At 34.7% G+C, this 19,931-nt stretch overlaps 2 protein-coding genes across 4 annotated transcripts; both read left to right on the top strand.

Annotated features, from left to right (window-relative positions):
• Positions 1-6,569: 6,569 nt before the first annotated feature.
• On the top strand, positions 6,570-8,607 carry LOC136802582 (uncharacterized). Its single transcript, XM_067059334.1, has 2 exons — positions 6,570-6,778; positions 7,753-8,607. The coding sequence occupies exons 1-2, from the start codon at positions 6,602-6,604 to the stop codon at positions 8,221-8,223; spliced, it is 648 nt and encodes a 215-aa protein (XP_066915435.1). The 5' UTR covers positions 6,570-6,601; the 3' UTR covers positions 8,224-8,607.
• Positions 8,608-13,955: 5,348 nt separating this feature from the next.
• Positions 13,956-19,437, top strand: LOC136802583 (conodipine-P1-like). Of its 3 annotated transcripts, none has more exons than XM_067059335.1 (2): positions 13,956-14,218; positions 18,819-19,437. In XM_067059335.1, the coding sequence occupies exons 1-2, from the start codon at positions 14,042-14,044 to the stop codon at positions 19,206-19,208; spliced, it is 567 nt and encodes a 188-aa protein (XP_066915436.1). In that variant the 5' UTR covers positions 13,956-14,041; the 3' UTR covers positions 19,209-19,437. The 3 variants fall into 3 exon arrangements, with proteins under 3 accessions (XP_066915436.1, XP_066915438.1, XP_066915437.1); XM_067059337.1 differs by lacking the exon at positions 18,819-19,437 and adding an exon at positions 14,742-15,189 and having other exon boundaries at positions 13,962-14,218; XM_067059336.1 differs by lacking the exon at positions 13,956-14,218 and adding an exon at positions 17,719-17,990.
• Positions 19,438-19,931: the final 494 nt, after the last annotated feature.

The raw sequence follows: 19,931 nt of genomic DNA on the forward strand, positions 1-19,931 counted from the left end.
CATTTTACTCTAAGTTTGAAGTTTTACAGATCTTCTATTTTGTCAAAAAATTTTCGCGAGCACAAACTTATTGCGAATGGCCCTTCCTAGAATTTTTAAAGACATTTACTTTTGCTTAAAATTATACGTTAGTTAAAATATTATGTCCTTATAGGGGGGGGGGTTGTACTTTTACGGTGTGACGGGATTGGCCCTTTTTTAGTACGGTATTACGGGATTTGACGAAAAAAAAGACGGGAAAACGGTATTTTAAAATCGGACGGTGACGGTATTTGGCATTATTTTTTGTCATTATGCCGGTATTTGAACCTGTACAAACCGGTGTGACGATGTTACTATTTTTTTCAATTTTCGGGATTCCGGGATTCAGCAAAAAATTTGACGGGAAAACGGTATTTCGAACCCCCACAAACCCCCCCCCCCTTATACATATCCTACTTTTTGAATACTTTTGGAGACTTTGTGAGGAGTGGATGTTCATCGATTATTATTGCCCAAAGAAATTCCAGGGCTACATAGATCGTAAGATTTAGGAAGACAGAAGCTCTAAACTTGAGGCTTCAAAAACCAAAACAATGATACTACACCACTTGTTAAAGGTCAAATTTTGATAATCATATATACTCATACTTTCAACACAAAACTAAACTACTAAAGAAAAAACATATACAGACTTTGACTTTGCTTTGAAAAATAGAAACGAGGTGTATTTTTTGAACAAATTACATATTACATGAGTAGAGCTCAATATACAACATCTTTATAACAACATAACGAGAACCGATAAAAAAAGGTGTGCAGAGAGAGTTCAACAGTAAAACATCAAAAACAGCAATATGACACGAATTCAAAACTCCCCCTTCTTATCATCCAAAATCACGTGAATATGGTCTCTTTATTGCATAACATTGAATGGAATTTCAATTTTGTCAGCTACTTTTGACATAAATTATATAATTGTAAAGTAAATCGTTTGGTACAAAAAGGACATGCACCGTAAATTATATAATTTAGAAGCAGCTCGTCTAAGCCATAATAAAACATTTCCCAATAGAGAGATTACACAATTACTGTTTATGTTTGATGAGGAGAAGAACATTCTAGATTTTGGAGGGTTCAGCCCAGGGGGGGGGCACTGGGTTTGCCAACTGACGGTATGTGCGGCGAAAAAATTGGCTTTTAAAATCGCACCCTTACAGTGCAGCAAAAAATAGGCGAAATTCCCTTACAGTGCATTTTCTTCAAATTTTCAACCCTTTTAGAGCAAAAAAATCAGACTTTTTGGGCAAAAAATCTTAATTTTTCCTTGATTTACTAAAATTTCCACCCTTACAGTGCATTTAACAAAAAGTCTATCCTTACAGTGCATTTCTGCTATCTTGAAAAATAGACCCTTAGCCGCCGCACATACCCGTCGGTCAATGTGTCTGGCTGCCCCCCCCCCGTTTACGTTGGAAATATAATTGGAAAAGGTTACAAAAACAATTCAATGCCTTTAAATGTAATGCCTTTATGTATATTTTCTCTTTTGTTAAGCAATTATCATCCTATCATTACTCTGACACACAAACGTAGAAGATGTCATTTTTTATAAGAACAAACTATACAGGGTGTCCGGAAAAAAGTATCTAGTTCGAAACACCCCTGTCTCAGTGCCCCGGTGGCATGATTTCAGTACATGATTTTTTTCAGTACATGGTTTCAGTACATGATTTTTTCCTACGTCACTGCAGTAATCAAATTTTTATTGCACTCATTTGTAATCATCCTAAATGGCTTGGGAATTCAAGAACTGTTTTTTATTGTCGCTGTCTTTATTCAATTTATATCTCAATTCACAAATGAGTGCAATAAAAATTTGATTACTGCAGTGACGTAGGAAAAAATCATGTACTGAAACCATGTACTGAAAAAAATCATGTACTGAAATCATGCCACCGGGGCACTGAGACAGGGGTGTTTCGAACACAAGGTTGTTGCGTGTGTTTAACAAAATGTAAGAAAATATGTACAAACAAAATAATTGTTTTTACAACAGTCATTATGATTAAAAAGAATTAGCTTTCTTTACAATTTTCATGACGTTAAAGTTATTGAGAATTGTTTTTTGTAAAAGTTATTCATAAAAAGACATTTTTGACAATGATAAACATTGCAAATTTAGTGAAACCATGAACATATAAACGACTGGACATCTATCTTTTATTGTCTCTTTGAAGCGAGCTTCGTTGCCGCCTGTATTTCAAAATTGGTATGAAAAATCCGACAATATTCCGTCATAATTTTATTTATTTGAATTATCTAGGTAAAAGGATTGATAGAGCTTGAACATTACTCCTAATGCACAAAAAAATTATTTTCGATTTTTTTCACAAGTTTGCAATATATTTTATCAACATTTTCATTTCTAAAATGCAGAATTTCAACTGCGTGTATACTTTTGAATCCCTTTTGTCACTCCAATAATTTTTTTTATGACTTGAAAAAAATAGCTTGCCAAAGTTGAGAGCCTGTGTCATAAGAATATCGAAATTAGAATGTGACACTCTCTAAAATTATTAGACACTTTTAAGTCAAAATTTAGAAATATTAGTCGGAGTTTTGACAAGCTGACGATGATTTTGCCTCAGTTATCTTTGCTTTGATATAGATAAAAGACTTGAGAAGAGTAGAACAACAGAGACTTTTGTCGAAGTTTTGACGTTTTAGCAAGGTATTCCCAAGAGATATACCATCAAAATTTATTGTTTCATTTGATGATTTTAACGAGGCGGCAACGAAGCTATCAGTGTTATCTTCAAAAATACAAAGGAGATGGATGTCCAGTCGTTTATATGTTCATGGTGAAACACACACAAAAACTTTCTTCCTATAGAAGTGGTACGACTCTATACTTTTTTTCCGGACACCCTCTGTACATACATACAAACATACGGGCGGCATGAAACTTAAAATTCTAAATAAAAAATCAAAGTCTCTTTCTCTTAATTTGAACAAGCTCTGATATCATCGAGCACTCGGCAGATAGAAGAAAATAGACTGGTAAGAACAAACTATATATAAGAACATAATAAGGCTTCGATGGCCAAAATGTTAAGAACAAGTTAAGAGCATTTTAAGGCTTTGCAGACTCTAAAACGGCCAATTTCTTAAAAAAATGGACAAAAATGCTCAAAAAATGGTGAAAATAAGAACATATTAAGAATATTTTTAGGCTTAAAACTCAAAAAGTTAAGAACACTCGAAGACAAAATTTTTGGATGTTCTTATAAAAAAACGTCTACAAGCATTAGAGGGGGTTCATTTAAAGAATTCTGCATTTACTAAAAATAGACAAAGTGAACGACAAGTTTCATAAAAAACGTCGCCATCCACACACCCCGACTGTACCACCCCTACGTATTCATTCCTCTTTGTTTATCACGGGAATTAACTACATATGGTTTAAAGAACGACAAATTACGCATGCGTGTTACAATGCAGGATTCTCTGCTGGATTCTCACGAGGTTTATGTGATGATCTCATTATGTTATTCGGCCAAAACATTCAAAACCGCGTTGCCTTTTGTCTAAAAACCTATAAAAAGATGTCTAAAAAGATCTAAGCAGTTCTCCAACTTGACAGTATCCCTTGCGGAGGCATGAAATTAAAATTGGAAAGGGTTTTTTCCACAGATATCTGTAAAGCCCGAAGGGCTAGATTTGCGGCTTTTATCAAAAAGTGAAGCTCATCTTTGGAAGGATTTCCTACCAGAGCCACGTGACTAAAATATGCAATTTCACCGGTTTGAGAGATGTGAAATAGCGTTTGCCGCCTACGTTTTTTGATCTCGCGCTCCGAAAACAATTAAAATGCTAGATCCTATCCATCGGCACGAAATTTAAAAAGTAAATTTTTGCTTCACTTTTTTTTGCTGGAGAAAGCTTAAAGTTGCAAATCTAGCCCTTCGGGCTTAGATATCTGTGGTTTTTTCTAACTTTAACTTTCTTTATCTTTCCGAAGCATATCTTTCAAACTACCGGTGTCCTGGTCTTATTCCGCTAGATAGTGACAAGGGAATCTTAGTACGGGAAGTTTAATCTTACCCCTGGTACTATAAAAAAACGTTGAAACAACGCATTAGAAAGAAAAACGTGTATTTCTTCTGATTTCTTTACGACAAATCCTTGCTTACAAAAATTGCTTATTCTCAAAAAACTGGATTTTTAATCACGAATTACAGTGGACATAAATATTTTTAGATCTTTTATGATCGTCCATGATAAATCTCTTTTAATTGGATGGGTTGTAGCCACGGCATTCGAATTTACCCAACTTGATATGATTGATAAAAGGCCGATCTGTATCCATAAACGTTGCGTTAAAACGTCGCACGAACATGGTTTGAACTTCTAACGGCTCTGGAAAACGTGACTTGAATTGGAACTCTTGCATTTGTTTGTGTGTAATGTAAACAGGGCCTTTAAAAAGGAAACATTTGGCGGGTTTAGTCCATCCAACGTTGAGAAGCCAGCCTTTGGATGATTCTATGATTGGTAAACGAAGATCGAAAAGCTCTGAAGTTGGTTTCGTTTGAATTACTGTGATGAATTCTTCACAGGTTGGAAGAATTGCTTGCTCGGTCGTTGTCGTTGTCGGTGGATTAGTAGTCGGTGCATTAGTCGTCGGGATATTGGTTGTCGGTGCAATGGTTGTTGGTGCGATGGTTGTAGGGTTACCGCCCATGCCACACGAAAAAGATCCAAATTGTATGGATTTGATGCGAAGCCATTGTTTGGTTGAGCGGTCATGATGAATAGTGAAATCAAATCTAAATGTACCGGGCGATCGAAGATTTCCATTATGTGGTCGGTTTTTGATATTGTATTCCTGCATACTTGTTCGGCGGACATCCCCGTAAGCGGTATCGAAGTTACGTACGTTGTGAGTGAAAGTAATCTTGATGTTCCATCCATGCATTTGCTCTAATACAGGTAAGTTTAAGATACCACGATAACCATCAGGCCAATTAGAGATCTTCGTCAGGTAAGATTCGCACGAGCGCTCAGCAGCGATTGCTAGCGATAAAAATGGTAGCAAAGCTAAGAGAAGTCTCATTTTTAAAAAGATTCTCTTTTCGAGAAGAATATAATTTCGAAGATTAAAGGAATGAGAGATTTTCACTTTTTCATTTTATATGTATACCCTCTCAGTCTAAATTGCTAAATATTTTTACTCAATATTAACTAATATTTAATCAAGACTTATTGGATCAGCCAGCCAGACTGTGTAAAATACTTTAAAGTGACGTCATTTTTAATTTGATTATTTCACTATCGTTATGACATTCTAGACTCCAATTTTAATAACTTTTAATAGGAGAAACATTTTGATTTCCACGTTTTACAGCAGATTATGTAATAAATAGGCCAGTCTGTTTCTCTATAAAGCACCCTGCATTATAACACGCATGCGTAATTTGTCGTTTTTTAAACCATATGTAGTTAATTCCCGTGATAAACAAACAGGAATGAATTCGTAGGGGTGGACAAACGAACCAGGTCGGGGTTGCGAACGACGAAATTAGTCGTTCTTCTTGTCTATTTTCAGAAAATGTAGGATTCTTTTGATAAACCCCTATAAAAAAGGTTACTGTTTGTCCAAAAGATCGTTAAAACTTTTTTTTAAACATTTCTCGAAAAATCGTAGGGAAGATTGACGCCACTCATTAATTTGAATTCATCACAATACCCCCGTAACACAGGTGGTACCCCGGTGGCACCTCCTCTCGGCTCCGCCGCTGGAAAATTTGGTCAAAATATCGTCTCCGATAGGGGAATATCCTACAATTTATGCCCCACTGGAAAATTAAATTTGTTTTAATCCGCATTTAAAATTTCAAAATTTAATGGGAAGAATTGCACTCTAAAACTATCCCCACCGGATTTTTGACTTGAGAGCAAAATAATTTTTATCCTCATTTGGATTTCGAATAGAAATTTGTATACCCACTGTGGAAAGTAGTTCCACCGGGGCTTTGAAATAGAGGAGGTATATCGCAAGGTTTCGAGGAACTAAGATAATTTCCACGCAATACAAAACCGGAAAGATTCAAAAAAGTGATATAGTAAGTACCACATTAGGCGAGAATTAAATTTTTTTCAGGCGAAGTATGTAATTTCATAGTATATCTTACAGCTTCCGTCTTAAGACTTACAAGAAAAAATTAATAAAAACTAGGACAATTAATTACACAGGTTCTAGCACTTTAATCAAAAGAATTGATTCAAAACTCAAGCTTTGAAATAATTTTACAATACTGTTAAAACGGGAAACAGGCTCATGGAAATGAGCTTTATATTCTTCAAAAAAAAAACTACAAAATTTCTTAATTACAAAATTAGACTGTTTAAATATTTGCTTAGTTTACATGGTAATCGATTATAAGATGGACTTTTAGGAACCAAGTGTTACCGAATTCTTAATTAAAACCAAAATCACTCGAGAAAAAAAAACGCGAAAATTAAGATTTAGGTATAAAACCTGTAGATTAAAATAAAATTTCTCATTTGGATTTTATGAATTTGTGGGGAAGCTGGGAGAAAACAACTCTATACGAAAATGTGGCTGCTCACAGCTTTCGCTACCATTTTGGTTTCTTTGGTCACCATGACAACCGCTCAATCGTGTGGAGTCTTGAAAGATGTGAACGGGTGTAGTGTGCCATTCGGTTTAGAAATACCGTTTAAAAATACGTTCGAACCAGCATGCTTAAATCACGATGTTTGCTATCGATGTGTAAGTAGGGCTTTTGATCTAACGTTTTTAAAAGGTAATCAGGAGCGGGAGGTTACAGATCTCGTATACAAAGAATCTTATCGGTCCTTTTTACGCCGGCCCTTATTAGCGTTATCTTTTCGATACTGGCGTAATTAGGGCCGGTGTAACGGCTAAAAAATAGAACGAGATGGAATTTTTACAAGCTCTTATTTGATTTGGTTGGTCGTTAACTAGTAATAAAACAATTTTGTTACTTTTTCTAAAGAACGCGTCATTTTTATTACCTTATCGGGGAAAACTTGGTCGGGGAAAAGTGACGAAATTTTGGCCAAGTGACGAATATTTTTCCCCAACAAAAATTTTCCCGGCCTTAATGTGTTTACCAACTACCAGCAAGTGAGGAATATTTTTCCCCGACAAAAATTTTCCCCGACACGAAGTTTTCCCCAATTAGTTACTTCAAATGACTTTTATTATTAAAATATCTTATAAAAACTCCATCACTTGCCACTAAATACTCCTGAGGTTATTATAGAGTAGCAATACGACATAAAACCCCGTATCTTGATGAAAAAGTGCCTGTTTTACAAACTTTTAAAGGAATTTTTGTTTTGTATATTTTAACTTCGAAGAGAAAAGACAGTGAAAAGAAACAATACAAACAACCCTTGATGTCTTCCCATCCCTCTCAAATCACCATACACGTTTTTTTTTATAAGAACGTCAAAAATTTTCGAAGCCTTCGGATGTTCTTAGTTTTTTGGATTTGAAGCCTAAAAATGTTCTTAAAATGTTCTTATTTTCAGCATTTTTTGAGCATTTTGATGTAATTTCTTAAGAAATTGCATGTTTTTAAGTCTCCAAGGCCTTAGAATGTTCTTAGAATATGTTCTTAAATTTTTGGGCCTCGAAGCCTTATGTTCTTATATAGTTTGTTCTTATAAAAAAAAAACGTGTACAACTGATTCTATTTATTCAACGTTTCTTCACAGGGTGTAACATACAGTTGGTCTCAAAAAGTATGTGACGATGGTTTCAAGCGAATCATGCACGAAAAATGTGATGAAAACTTTGTTAACGGTGGTAGCCGTAAAAAGCGATTTCTAAGCTCTCTGAAAAGAAAATATCAACGATTGAGAGAAAAGTATCAAAAATTGAAGATTTTTAAGGAGAAGATCAAAGCTGGTTGGAGAGAAGCAAAGAAAAATGCAAGTTCTCGAGATGAAGTTGAACGAATCACAAAAGGACTTTGGGACATTATCAAGATAACAACAAAATTTTATTTTGATATTGATGATTCTGATGAGTTAGATAAATGTAAATTGGCAACCGATATCTTTTACCGATCCGTAGACGTGTTTGGAGTTTATCGTTACCGGTACACGAACGAAGCGTACTGCCAGGAAAAATGCGCTCGGCAACTAGGCTATCCTTACGCTAACAATGTATATGTTACGATCTAGAGTTTGAGACATTGAGTTTCAAGCCTGAAGGGCTAGATGCGAGACTCCTGGATAGAAAATGAAACCACTTATTTCCCATCCAGAACGCCCGCTCGCTCGCAGTTTTTACACAAACGCCGGATTGAAACTAAAATCTATCGCTAGATTTCAAAAATGTAGTCCTCCAAAACAAAGGAACCGCTAGATACAATCCGTCATCATGATTACAGCGTTCTATGCGTGTTTTGGATGGGAAATAGGTGGCTTCAATTTCCTTGCCTGAGAAGGGTTAAAGTTTTGCCCTTCGGGCTTGAAACTCAATGGTTTGAGCTAACCGTGGCATTTTTAATTAGGCTTGTAAATGTGAAATATGATATGACAATAATACTCATTATGAAATTGAAACTTCACGCTTACATTATTCTAAAACTAAATGTGCCCATAAAAGGTAATACGAGCCCGATCCTACAGTATTGTACTTAGCTGTGCTAGTTTATTTGACTAGCTGTATGCTTAAGATTTCATTCATTTCTTCAAATAACCTCTTTATTAAAAAAATACCAACGGAAGTAAAATGTAGAGTATAGAGATGTGTGGACGCTTTCTTCTTTTGAAGATTGCGAAATTAAATTTCTGAAACCAGCTAATAGAATTTAAACATTTAAGGTTCCTACCCACAAAATTTATAAACCAAAGGCTACTTGAAGTCAAGCCTGTATATGCAACATTTTTTTGGAAAACCTAATAATTATAAACCTGTAGGTAAAAACAGCCATTGAGTAATTCCTGAAATACCACGTCTATTATACTGCGGTAGAATTTTTTGTGAAATTTTGCTTTCAAAGTACTTCAAAAGATTTTTTTTCGCTCTTGTTGTTTATCAAAGAAATTTATCAAAATAAATATTGCCAATTTCACAAATGAATTTTATGACTCAAAGTAATAAAGAAAATCATTAAAAAAACATTCGAACGTTCGATTATGGAAGTGTTTTATGTGAATCGTTCGACTATTTACATGATTCATATTTCTAAGATATTTAATCAATATATCAACTATGGTATTATTTGAAAGCCATATACCTTACTTAGATGGGATCGTAAATCTTTTAATCTGAATCCTCACTAGATAAGAGCTATGACCAAGATTTTCCAGGGAGGCAAAATGATCTTTTTAGAATGTGTATACACGTCGGTGGTCTGTAGGGTCAAGAAAACTGGGCGTGAAAGAGCGTGTAAAGAAAATATCTTTTTGAAAATGTTTGAAGGCGATCAAGATCAGGGAGTGACCAAACACCTAATCACAAGATGAAACAAGACATATATGAAGTAACATTGCTTTGAGATAAATAAGCGTAAAAAAAGTGATGACCAAAAAACAATTTTGAGAAAAACAGCATACTTCTAGCATTCAAACTTTCGCAAGAGGTCAAAAATCGAAGTTTTAGAACTCAATCAAAAGACACGTCCCTGTCTCAGGGAACAAGCAAGAAGATTTTAGCCTGGATAAAAAAATGAAAAACCTAAATTACAATATGTACTTCCGAAGAATGAAAATATTACATTTTATTGTTTATACTTTAATCGTAGAAATTTTAGCGAGACTAATTTTAGCGTATATTAGCGAGTCAGGAAAATCTTGATTTTTTTTGGATTTATTTTAGCGAATCACGATTTCAAAAAATTTCGCGTGGATAAATTTTAGCGAAAACTCGTATTACATTATTGATTGATTTCGTTTTCTAGCATTTCTTTGCAGTGAAACCCTTACTATTGATAAAAATGTATCAAGGCAATATAACCAGAAATTTCGCGCGGATAAATTTTAGCGTTCTGGCGATTCGGCGTGTTTTAGCGAGATTTATTTTAGCGAGAATAGGGAAAACTCGCTAAAACGCTAAAATTAGTCTCGCTAAAATTTCTACGATTAAAACAGAGTTTGTTGTCAAAAACAACAACAAAAAAGTATACAGAATTATAGGCAAAGCGAGGTAAAGTAAAAAAGGGTAAAGTAAAAAAGGGTAGCCAGTCGTTTCCTACATAAGTCGCGCGGCCCGCGTGGTTTTCATACGCTGGATTGGAAGTAGAGAGAAATATACCAGAAAATATATAACCCCCCCCCCCCAAAAAAAAAAAAAACTAGTGTATATGTATAAGAATTGCGAAGCGATCCAGGCAAGTCACTCGATTCGCAAGTTGCAAGCAAAATATTTATAGGGTCACACACTAGAAATTGCAAGTTAAAATAGATTCATAATCAATTCGTAAATGTAAACCTCGCGAAACCCGCTCAGGTTCAGGAAGACCGAGCCTCTTTAGAGATACACTCAAACACTTCAGGTGTATACAAACTTACGACGTTTACTTCTACGGATTTGAGGAAAATTATATGTTTTTTTTCATGAATCGTTGTGAAAAGTTCAATAATCATTTGTCCGCCCTGAGCCTTGAGTATTTTTATTTCTTAGTTTTTGTTTTAGACTCGTTTTACTTCCGGTTTCGAACTCTTTGCGTTCAAAATCGAACTTTCGAATCTTTCTAATTAATTTTAAATTTCGAACGCTCGAACGTTCGAATAAAAATAACATTCGAAAACTTTTTACCTAACATAAACACCCCTGTATGACGCGATCGCGGGATGTGCCTGACTAATAAACACCCCTGTGTCATAGACCCGCTGGAAAACTTGGCAATAATTTCTTCCCGGGAGGGAAAATACCTCTCTAGCCTCTTCAAAAGGTCTTCCTTGCAAAGAGCCCAGACAATCAAAAAAAGTTAAAGGGAATAGCGCTATACTTATAGTAGGGGTCGGAGTTGCTGGTAGTTCCATGGTATACTTTGAAATACATGCTGATGTCAGCCCGAAAGCTGATTGGCTTAACCGACAGTTATACGTGGTTTGAGAGTATAGCTAAAACTTTGTTATGTTTTCAACAGTAAACGAAAGTGAATGAAGACAAAATGTAAACAAAAAGATTGCAAAGAAGTTTTCGAATAAATTCACAATAGAATGTCTTCATTTAAAAATAGAAACACTCGATTTCATTCAAAAGAAAAAGACATTCTTTTTTTCTTTCAGTTTTATGTAAGTCTTTTTGTGTTGTTGTTGAACATTATAGTAAATTATATTCACTTTTTTGAATATATTTTTTGGAATAAAGTCACTTTTGGTTTTTGTTATGATCCAGCACTCCTAAATACTCCTCCGTATGGGTGTTTGTGCCAATGCTAGATCAGCATTTCATAAATATACCATGCGTCGTTCCCTTTAAACAAACTTTAAACATCACTCGGTTTATTGAGACAGAGATGTGAAATACAAAGGATTTCAAGACTAGAATTTAATAGAAATAAGTTGACTTATGTAGTTTCAAAATTCAATAACCAGATAACCATATTAATTAGGAGTATTGTATCATTACATTGCATCGTAAATTCTGAAAAATTTAACAAAGTTCCAAAATTATATCTAAACTATTAGCGCTGTAAAATCCTGAGATAAAAATAAAGAAAAAACAGATAAAAAAAACTGAGATATAGAAAGTATTCTTCAACGATTCTACAAAGTAAAACCTCTAAATTTTACTGGCTGTGATTTTTTTCAAAGTTGGGAAACTCTTAGCTTAAGTTTGCTGTGGAGGCAAGTACTTGACAGTCTTTTACCCTCTTACTCGAGTTGTTGACAAACAGGAGCAAACTCTTCACATAAAAAGTAAAAAATCTTTGACTTTTTTCTCGGCTGTAGCACAGGAATTTAAAACAGTTTAAATGCATCCATAAACATAATGTCATGTTTTGTCGTTGTATTTCGACATTTTACAAGTCATTACCATTAATTACCATTACCAACAATAAAATCTTTTAAAATACAATCACACGTCAATGTTCTATTTCTCTGGACCACATGCGTATTCCCAGTATTCATAAACAACAAACAACAACCAAAGATCCCACATTATCGAGGGTCGGTCAAGCCAAAATTTCATAAACAACGACAAACAAACATTTCTCCCTCCACTGAATAAGGGGAGGAATAAATTCTTCCAGGTTAGCCATATCCAAAAGCGCAAAATATTTTTGTCCCCGTCAATTCAAAATATACAAAAAGGAATTGCTAGATTCAATCCGTCATCAAAAATACGGCGCATATTTTAAGGCTTCAATTTTTCTTGCCTGAGAAAGGTTAGAGATTGACCTCTAGCCCTTCGGGCTTGAAACTCAATGCTCAGCCGGCCTCTTATTTTGACACTTTGATGATTCCCATGCTAGACTGTTATCTTACTCTCTTTATCTCCTTACCGTTTGGGCGGCCTTACAGTCTTTATTTTTCAGTAAACAGTATATATTTTGTTCCGAAAACAGAAAATTTTTAAATGTACATAAAAGGAAAGAGCTTTATACTTAGTTTTAGATATTTATATACCATTGATTTTCTTGGTGATAAAAGAGATGTTAATAAAAAAAAGTCCAGCACTTCAACATACTACCAAGATTCAATTAGATCCTCTTCTTGCAATGAAGCAAAAACTCTGTTGAGCCTTGCCTGTCCATGAAAGAATAAAAATTCCATCCTCTTTCTTCTCATTCCGCAAGTTCAGCTGCTTTCTTCGTTTCTTTTCATCAAGCACCATCTCTTTTCAAAACACCAATTTCTCTTGTCAAAACAATGTTGTTTATAGTCAACATTCGAATTTGGAAAAATTCGAAAGCCCTTCGAAAGAGTTTGCTCGAGTCAATGCAATGACTTCTTGAAAAATGAGCGCCATTTGAACGCTTCTTGAACGCTTCCAGCCCGCGCTGATTTTCCGACCTCTTCTTTAGATTTCCTAATTTAAACCTTAAGGAGATAAAAACAAGGCTTATCTAGTACCGGTGACCGCGTGTATTATCTCCGTAGCTTTTAAGAATTGGTATATCTAAACGCACGAGGCGACACTTTTTGAAAAAAACGAATTTAACCATCCGTAATTCCAGGTCTCTCCGCCGCGATTCTAGGTTTGATCTAAGGAAGGGCGGACGGCTTTCTCAATCATTTCTGCGTTTGAAAGATTGGATATATATAGTAATTTTTCATTTGCGCTCCCCAGCGTAGGTGAGATTTAAAGGTACATATACACGATAGCAAAACTGCTTCGCTCATGTATATTCGCTTCGCAAAAATTGCTGGATTCAATCCATCATCAGGGATTTTTCAAAGCATTTTGAGCTGGGGCCGTTTTTGATAATTTAGATTGAGTAGATTGAGTTTCTGAGATGCCTGAAAGGGCATTTACTCAGCGTGGGTCCAGTGCAAAGCCATGGTGGGGGTTCAAAGAGCGAAGCTCTCGAAAGGTTTTGAAGGTGTAGATAATATTAGTTATTTTTGCTTGCAAACAACAAAAAAGTTAGATTTATTATTTTGGATTGAGTTTCAAAATCTCAATCTTCGATTGAGTGTTTTGGCCGGTATACTGACATAAAAAACTGCTTAGAAAAATCTCTGATCATAAGAAATTCGCCACAGATTTTAAGACTATTTTTGCTTGCCTAGGCAAGATTGAAGATTCGCCTCTAGCCTTCGGCTTGAAACTCAATGGTATGGGGTGTCAAAAATCACGTGGACGCTTCATTAAAAAGCCATTAAAAGATGAGTACCCACTCAACTAATTGGAACGTGAGAACTATTTATTGACCAACCATGACCAAAAGATACATACAGATGTGTAAATAAATGAAGGAGATTGAAATAGTGGGAGAATATAAAAGTCGAATTTGTTAATTTCACATTCTTTTAAACCAGTGAGCAATTGCGAACACAGAATACTGAGGCAAATTGAACAATTGCATTACAGACATAAAAAATGCTGTTCCTTATTGCGTGTATAGCTGCCTATGTGAATTTTTCGGTTGCTTTGGATAATTCTACGTGTCCGATCGTAAAGAAGACCAACGGTTGCAGTATCCCGTTGGATTTATCGTTCCCGTACAAAGAAGTATTTAAAGACGTTTGCAACATGCATGATGTCTGCTATGTTTGTGTAAGTTAGAAACTTTCATTCTTTTCGGAAAAACTGACTGACTCGATTACTCGATACGACATGAAACGAAATTGATAGAAAAGTTAAAAGTGTCTATTTATTTCTGATATCTGAGTCGAAATCCTGTTACCTGGAAGGTCTCCTAGTGAAAATTCGACAATTTGATTGAGGATTCGCACTTTGCAAAATACTTATTAATTTTCATATTTCATATTAATATTTCATAAACTAAGATCCTGTATCTACAGTGGAGCCTACGTAATTCGAACCCGCACGAAGAACACAAATTTGTTAGAGTTAAGGAAAGTTTATAAGGCAATTGTTAACTGAAAGGACCATAAAACTTGAGAGTTGAGAAGACATTCGGATTATAGAGGTTCGATTCAAAGTGACTACACTGTATAAAAAAACCTGAAGAATTGGAGCTCGAACCCACGCAAGATTTCAAACCACACGATCGGATTTCAATTATAGAATCTCTCTCAGTACCATTATTAAGATTTCCTTCTTTTGATTCTTATAGGGGAAAACCAACAACTGGACACGAGCCGAATGTGATTTAGCCTTTCTTAAAGATCTGAGAAACTACTGCAACACGACAACTCAATTCGCTGATAGTCACGTAACATTCCAAAAAGACAAACTTCGAAGTATCCTACAAAACGCTGTCAAGAAAGCTGGCCTAACTTCACAAGACGGTATTGACCTGAAGAAAGAAGCTTTCGAAATCTTTATGATGGTTGTAGCCTGGCGATACATCCAGGATAAACACATAGCGTGCCTACATGGAGCAAACATCTATTACAAGGCTGTCAATGCATTCGGTGCATCAAGTTATGCCAAAAGACCAAAACCAATCTGTACGCACGCATGCGCAAAGAAGCTTGGTCACCCTTATTGAGAGTAAAATTTGTAGGAAATATTGTATAGCAGGTTATAGTTTTTCATTGAAATATAAATTTTTAACAACATCTGAATGACATATAAATGAATTCCTTCGTAAATACAAGATTTGTTTGTACGGTTTCTTTTTTGAAAACCGCATTTCTTTGGTCAAAGTCGAGGGGGAAAATTGCTAACTTGGTAATTTCGGGACCCTTATCGAGATTATTTTTCGAAGAAAGCCCTTTAAGGCCCTTTAAAGGGGCCTCCTCTTTTTAAAACCCTTATGGGAATAATTATAATTATAATAATTCTACAACCCTTAGCGTGATTTTAAAAGTCGTCAAAAAGCACCCTTGATCAACGACATTATACGTTCCATTTCTTAGACACTGGTGATTAAAGGTAGGGGAGAGTATGAATGTCCAGTCTGTGCCCCTGAATCAAACTAAATCAACTACAACCATTTTGATGAGTTGCAGATATAGATATGATGATTACTGTGTATTTATTTACTAAGCGATTAAATTTAAAAGAAAGATTGAGATTGAGAGATATAGACAGGGGGTGTACAGGTTAGAAAAAAAAATAAATATTGAAACATCTTTTTTCTTTTATCTTTCAATATTAATATATGTTATCTGGGTATAGTATGTACTGTTTGATGACACTTTTTTCATTCATTGAAGTGATATTAGTATTATACGCATTATGACATACAGTTTTCTACAACGAATTTTTTACCGTGGTTTTATAATACCTAACCGATATTTTATTTCCCTATTTTTATCAAATGATATAAGTTAGACGAAAGTAAGTTATTTTTATAAGAACAAACTATATAAGAACGTAAGGGTTCGATGTCCAAAATGTTAAGAACAAGTTAAGAACATTTTAAGGCTTCGCAGACTCAAAAACAGCACATTTCTTAGAAAAATGGGTAAAAAAACATAAAAAATGGGGAAAATAAAAACATGTAAAAGCACATTTTAAGGCTTGAAACTCAAAAAGTTAAGAACATCTGAAGGCTTCAAAATCTTTCGGATGTTCATATAAAAAAAAACGTGTAACATAAATTTTTAAAATTAAATCTAGTACAAAGTAAGATAGCGGTTTTCAGGCAGGATATTCTTGAAAATTAGTTTTTACTTTTATATCATTTTTCGTAATTGAGCCTTCCTTCTTAACACTGCGTAGGTAAATCATCAAAAAATGATACTATGACCAAACGTCGCGTCTAACAGATATTTTTTCTGATTGTCATTCCACAACATTAGGGAGATAAAAGCGTAAAATTTGATACACGTTTTTTTTATAAGAACAAACTAAGGCTTCGATGGCAAAAATGTTAAGAACATTTTAAGGCTTTGTGGGCTCTAAAACCCCCCCTTTCTTTTGGAAAATTGATAAAATACTCACAAAAATGAGAAAATAAGAGCATGTTAAGAACAAATTAAAGCTCAAAACTCAAAAAGTTAAGAACATCCAAAAGCTTCAAATTTTTTGGATGTTCTTATAAAAAAACGTGTAGTCATAGGTAAAATCTTTTAAAAACATTTCAAAAGCAGCAGAAAAAGAGAGCAAAGAAAAATTATTCAACCTCATCTAGACCCTTTATCACTTCATAGATAAAGCTGTTAAGAGATTAATGACATTTTGAGACTAATACACCTTTTCGACCGTAGCCGCCAATTGCCGCGCAGGCGTTTTTTGTCCGTTTTACCACCCACTCTTTTTTCGCGCCTAAGGACAATAGGAAAAAGTGTAAAAAAAGGATTGGATCGAGTTTAGGGTGGCAAATTAAATAATAAAGTTGCACGCGCCTGACCGCGCGACTACGGTCGAAAAGGTGTATTCTTAGGCTGCTGGCATCCACTAACGGATTCGTGCTCCTTAAAGACTACCTGGGGTTTTGTAGAGGTCTGCGATTCAGGCTAGTGTATTCTGAAAATATCTGATCAATACAGATTCCGCGATAAACGCATTTTGTCGAATGGGTAACTTAAACTTCACAATATTTTGGCTGACAATATTCGATAACACGGCCTGCGCAGGTTCGGCGCATGTTCGGCGTGTTTGGACCAAGTTTTCATAGACGAAAATTCAAATTTTGTGACCCAAACTTGCCCCGAACATCAATACATTAATATTTTAGGCCCGAGCATGACCCGAAAATGTACGTGGTATGTTCTGGCCGTGGGTCGTCTATTGAATTGAATTGAATTTTCTTTCTTTATACAACAGTACTTTATAATACATTGCCGGCACTTATTAACAAATTGTATAACAATATATTGAGTAGTGTACGCGTTTCTTAAGAACATGTTAAGAACATTTTAAGGCTTTGTGGGCTCTAAAGCACCTGTTTTCTTAGGAAAATGGACAAAAATACTCAAAAAATAAGAACATGTTAAGAACATTTTTAGGCTTGAAACCCAAAAAATTAAAAGCATCTGAAGGCTTCAAAATTTTTGGATGTTCTTATAAAAAACGTGTATGTAGCCCTAAAGATCGACGTTCAGGAGCGTGAGAACTATTGAAGTTAAGAAGCATAATAAATACATAAAGATGAATAAATATTGAAAAATAAAGGTTGTAAAATTAGAAAAAAGAGGATTTCAAATTTCATTTTCTCATATTAGCTGTAAATCACAAGTAAAATATTTTTGAGCCATTTTTAAACGTTCAAAAAGTTTTATCACACCAAATCAAAATGTTGCTATTGATTATTGCTTTGGCTGCCATTATGGAATCATCCGTTGCTATAGACACTTCCACGTGCGATATTATGGTGTTAACGGACGGGTGTAGCGTACCATTTAATAGGCCGTTTCCCTACAAGGACGAATTCAGAGATGCTTGTAACATGCATGATGTTTGCTATGTTTGTGTAAGTGAAATCTTAAATATAGTACTAGGTACGCTAAAAAAAGTAAAAGGGTCAGGATATCGTGTATTTATGGTTAAATATTATTGTTTTATTCCGTTTTTTATTCTATTCATGATATGCACCATTGCAATGTCTTCCGTTCCACCCAATAGCTGATTGGTTGAAAGTGATGTATTGACTGATTTTACGTCACTTCCAAACAATGAGCTATTGGTTCCGTGACGTAATGGCAGAAGACATTGCAGTGGTGCATATCATGAATAGAGAGAGCTTAACTTAAATTTTGATATACAAAACTTTAAAATCGGTTAATTCGGACCAACCCAAAATGACAAAATTCATAAAAAAAACAGCAATCAAAATTTGAAGAATGAAGAATAAACCAGCTGCGCTGGAAAGTCAGCCCTAAAAGCTTAAAATGATTAAGACGAAGTACAATTAAAAATCTGAGCGCACCTTATTTATTTGGAACGTTCAGACGAAAAATGAACACAGTGGAATCCGTCCAAATCAAAAGTTAGTTTCGCCATACAAAATATTTTTGTAAGAACATCCAAAATTTTTGAAGAAGCCTTCGGATGTTCTTAACTTTTTGAGTTTTAAGCCTAAAATGTTCTTAATTGCACTATTTTGTGACCACTTTTACATATTTTCCTTAGAAATTGGTTGGTCTAGAGTCCACGAAGCCTTAAAATGTTCTTAACATTTTGGCCATCGAAGCTTTATGTTCTTACATAGCTTGTTCTTATAAAAAAACGTGTAAAGCAATACCCAGCTTTTAAACTAAAATAAAATAGTCAGCTATGTTATCAATTATTTATTTCTTAGGGTAAAACCAACAACTGGACAAGGGCCGAATGTGATTTAGCCTTTCTTAAAGATCTGAGAAACTACTGCAACACGACAACTCAATTCGCTGACAATAACATCTCAATTGAAAAAGACAAACTTGGAAGAGTCCTACAAAACGCTGTAAAAAGTGCAAACGAGGCTGGCGTAGCAAACCAAGCTGCTTTTAAACTGAACACAGAAGCTTTAGAAATCTTCATGATGGTTGCGCAATGGCATTACATAAAACATATGCCTTATAAGGCGTGCATGCATGGAGCAAACATTTATTACAAGACCGTCCGAGCTTTCGGTGAACCGAGTTATGATAAAACATACGAATTGAGATGTACACTTAAGTGTGCCAAGAAGTTAGGTAATCCATATTGAGTATAGATATTTTAATTTCTTTAGAAAACTAAATTTTATACGAAATATCGTAATTTTCTATGATTTTTTTTGAAAAAACATAGGAGATGATTTTTCCGAGATAAAAATTAGTCATATTCAAGTCCCGGCGGGTAATAGGTTTGCAAAATGACGGAGGGTTCCACACGATTTTTGAAAATCGGAAATTGTAGGGTCTAGGATTGAGGGAAATCGAAATTTTGTAAATTCTGGGACCCTTACAGGGTCGTTCCTGAAATTTAGTCAGGTTGTAACACGCAGCCTCAGATTAGGCATGTTATCTTTAGCTTGTAAAAACTGTAATTTCATATAGGATAAAAAATTGACTAAGTGGTGGAAATGTCAATTTTCACTTTCTAAAAGTGAAAAACTTCCAGATGGGAAAACATCACATTTTACCTCTGGTAATTTCATTACTAAGATAAGAGACATAAGAAATTCGTGCGTTTTACTAGTTGAAAAATCAAGCTAGGAATTCGAACTTTATTCTTGTGCTAATAAGAGCTAAGATTATGATTAATTAATGGTTATGACTTTATATTACCACCAATATTTGATCGTAGACTTCAAGGTTTTGACTTTATAAGAAAAAGTTTGAATAGTTTAGTTGGAAAGGTTGAAATTTAGGTAACTAAAATATCTTAGAATAAAAACAATAAAACAAAGAATAAGAAATGGTAAACTTACAAACCAATACCCACTATT

This window comes from Clytia hemisphaerica, unplaced genomic scaffold (genome assembly GCF_902728285.1).
Source record: "Clytia hemisphaerica strain Z4C2 unplaced genomic scaffold, Clytia hemisphaerica genome assembly, whole genome shotgun sequence".
In the NCBI taxonomy this organism is placed as follows: domain Eukaryota; kingdom Metazoa; phylum Cnidaria; class Hydrozoa; order Leptothecata; family Clytiidae; genus Clytia; species Clytia hemisphaerica.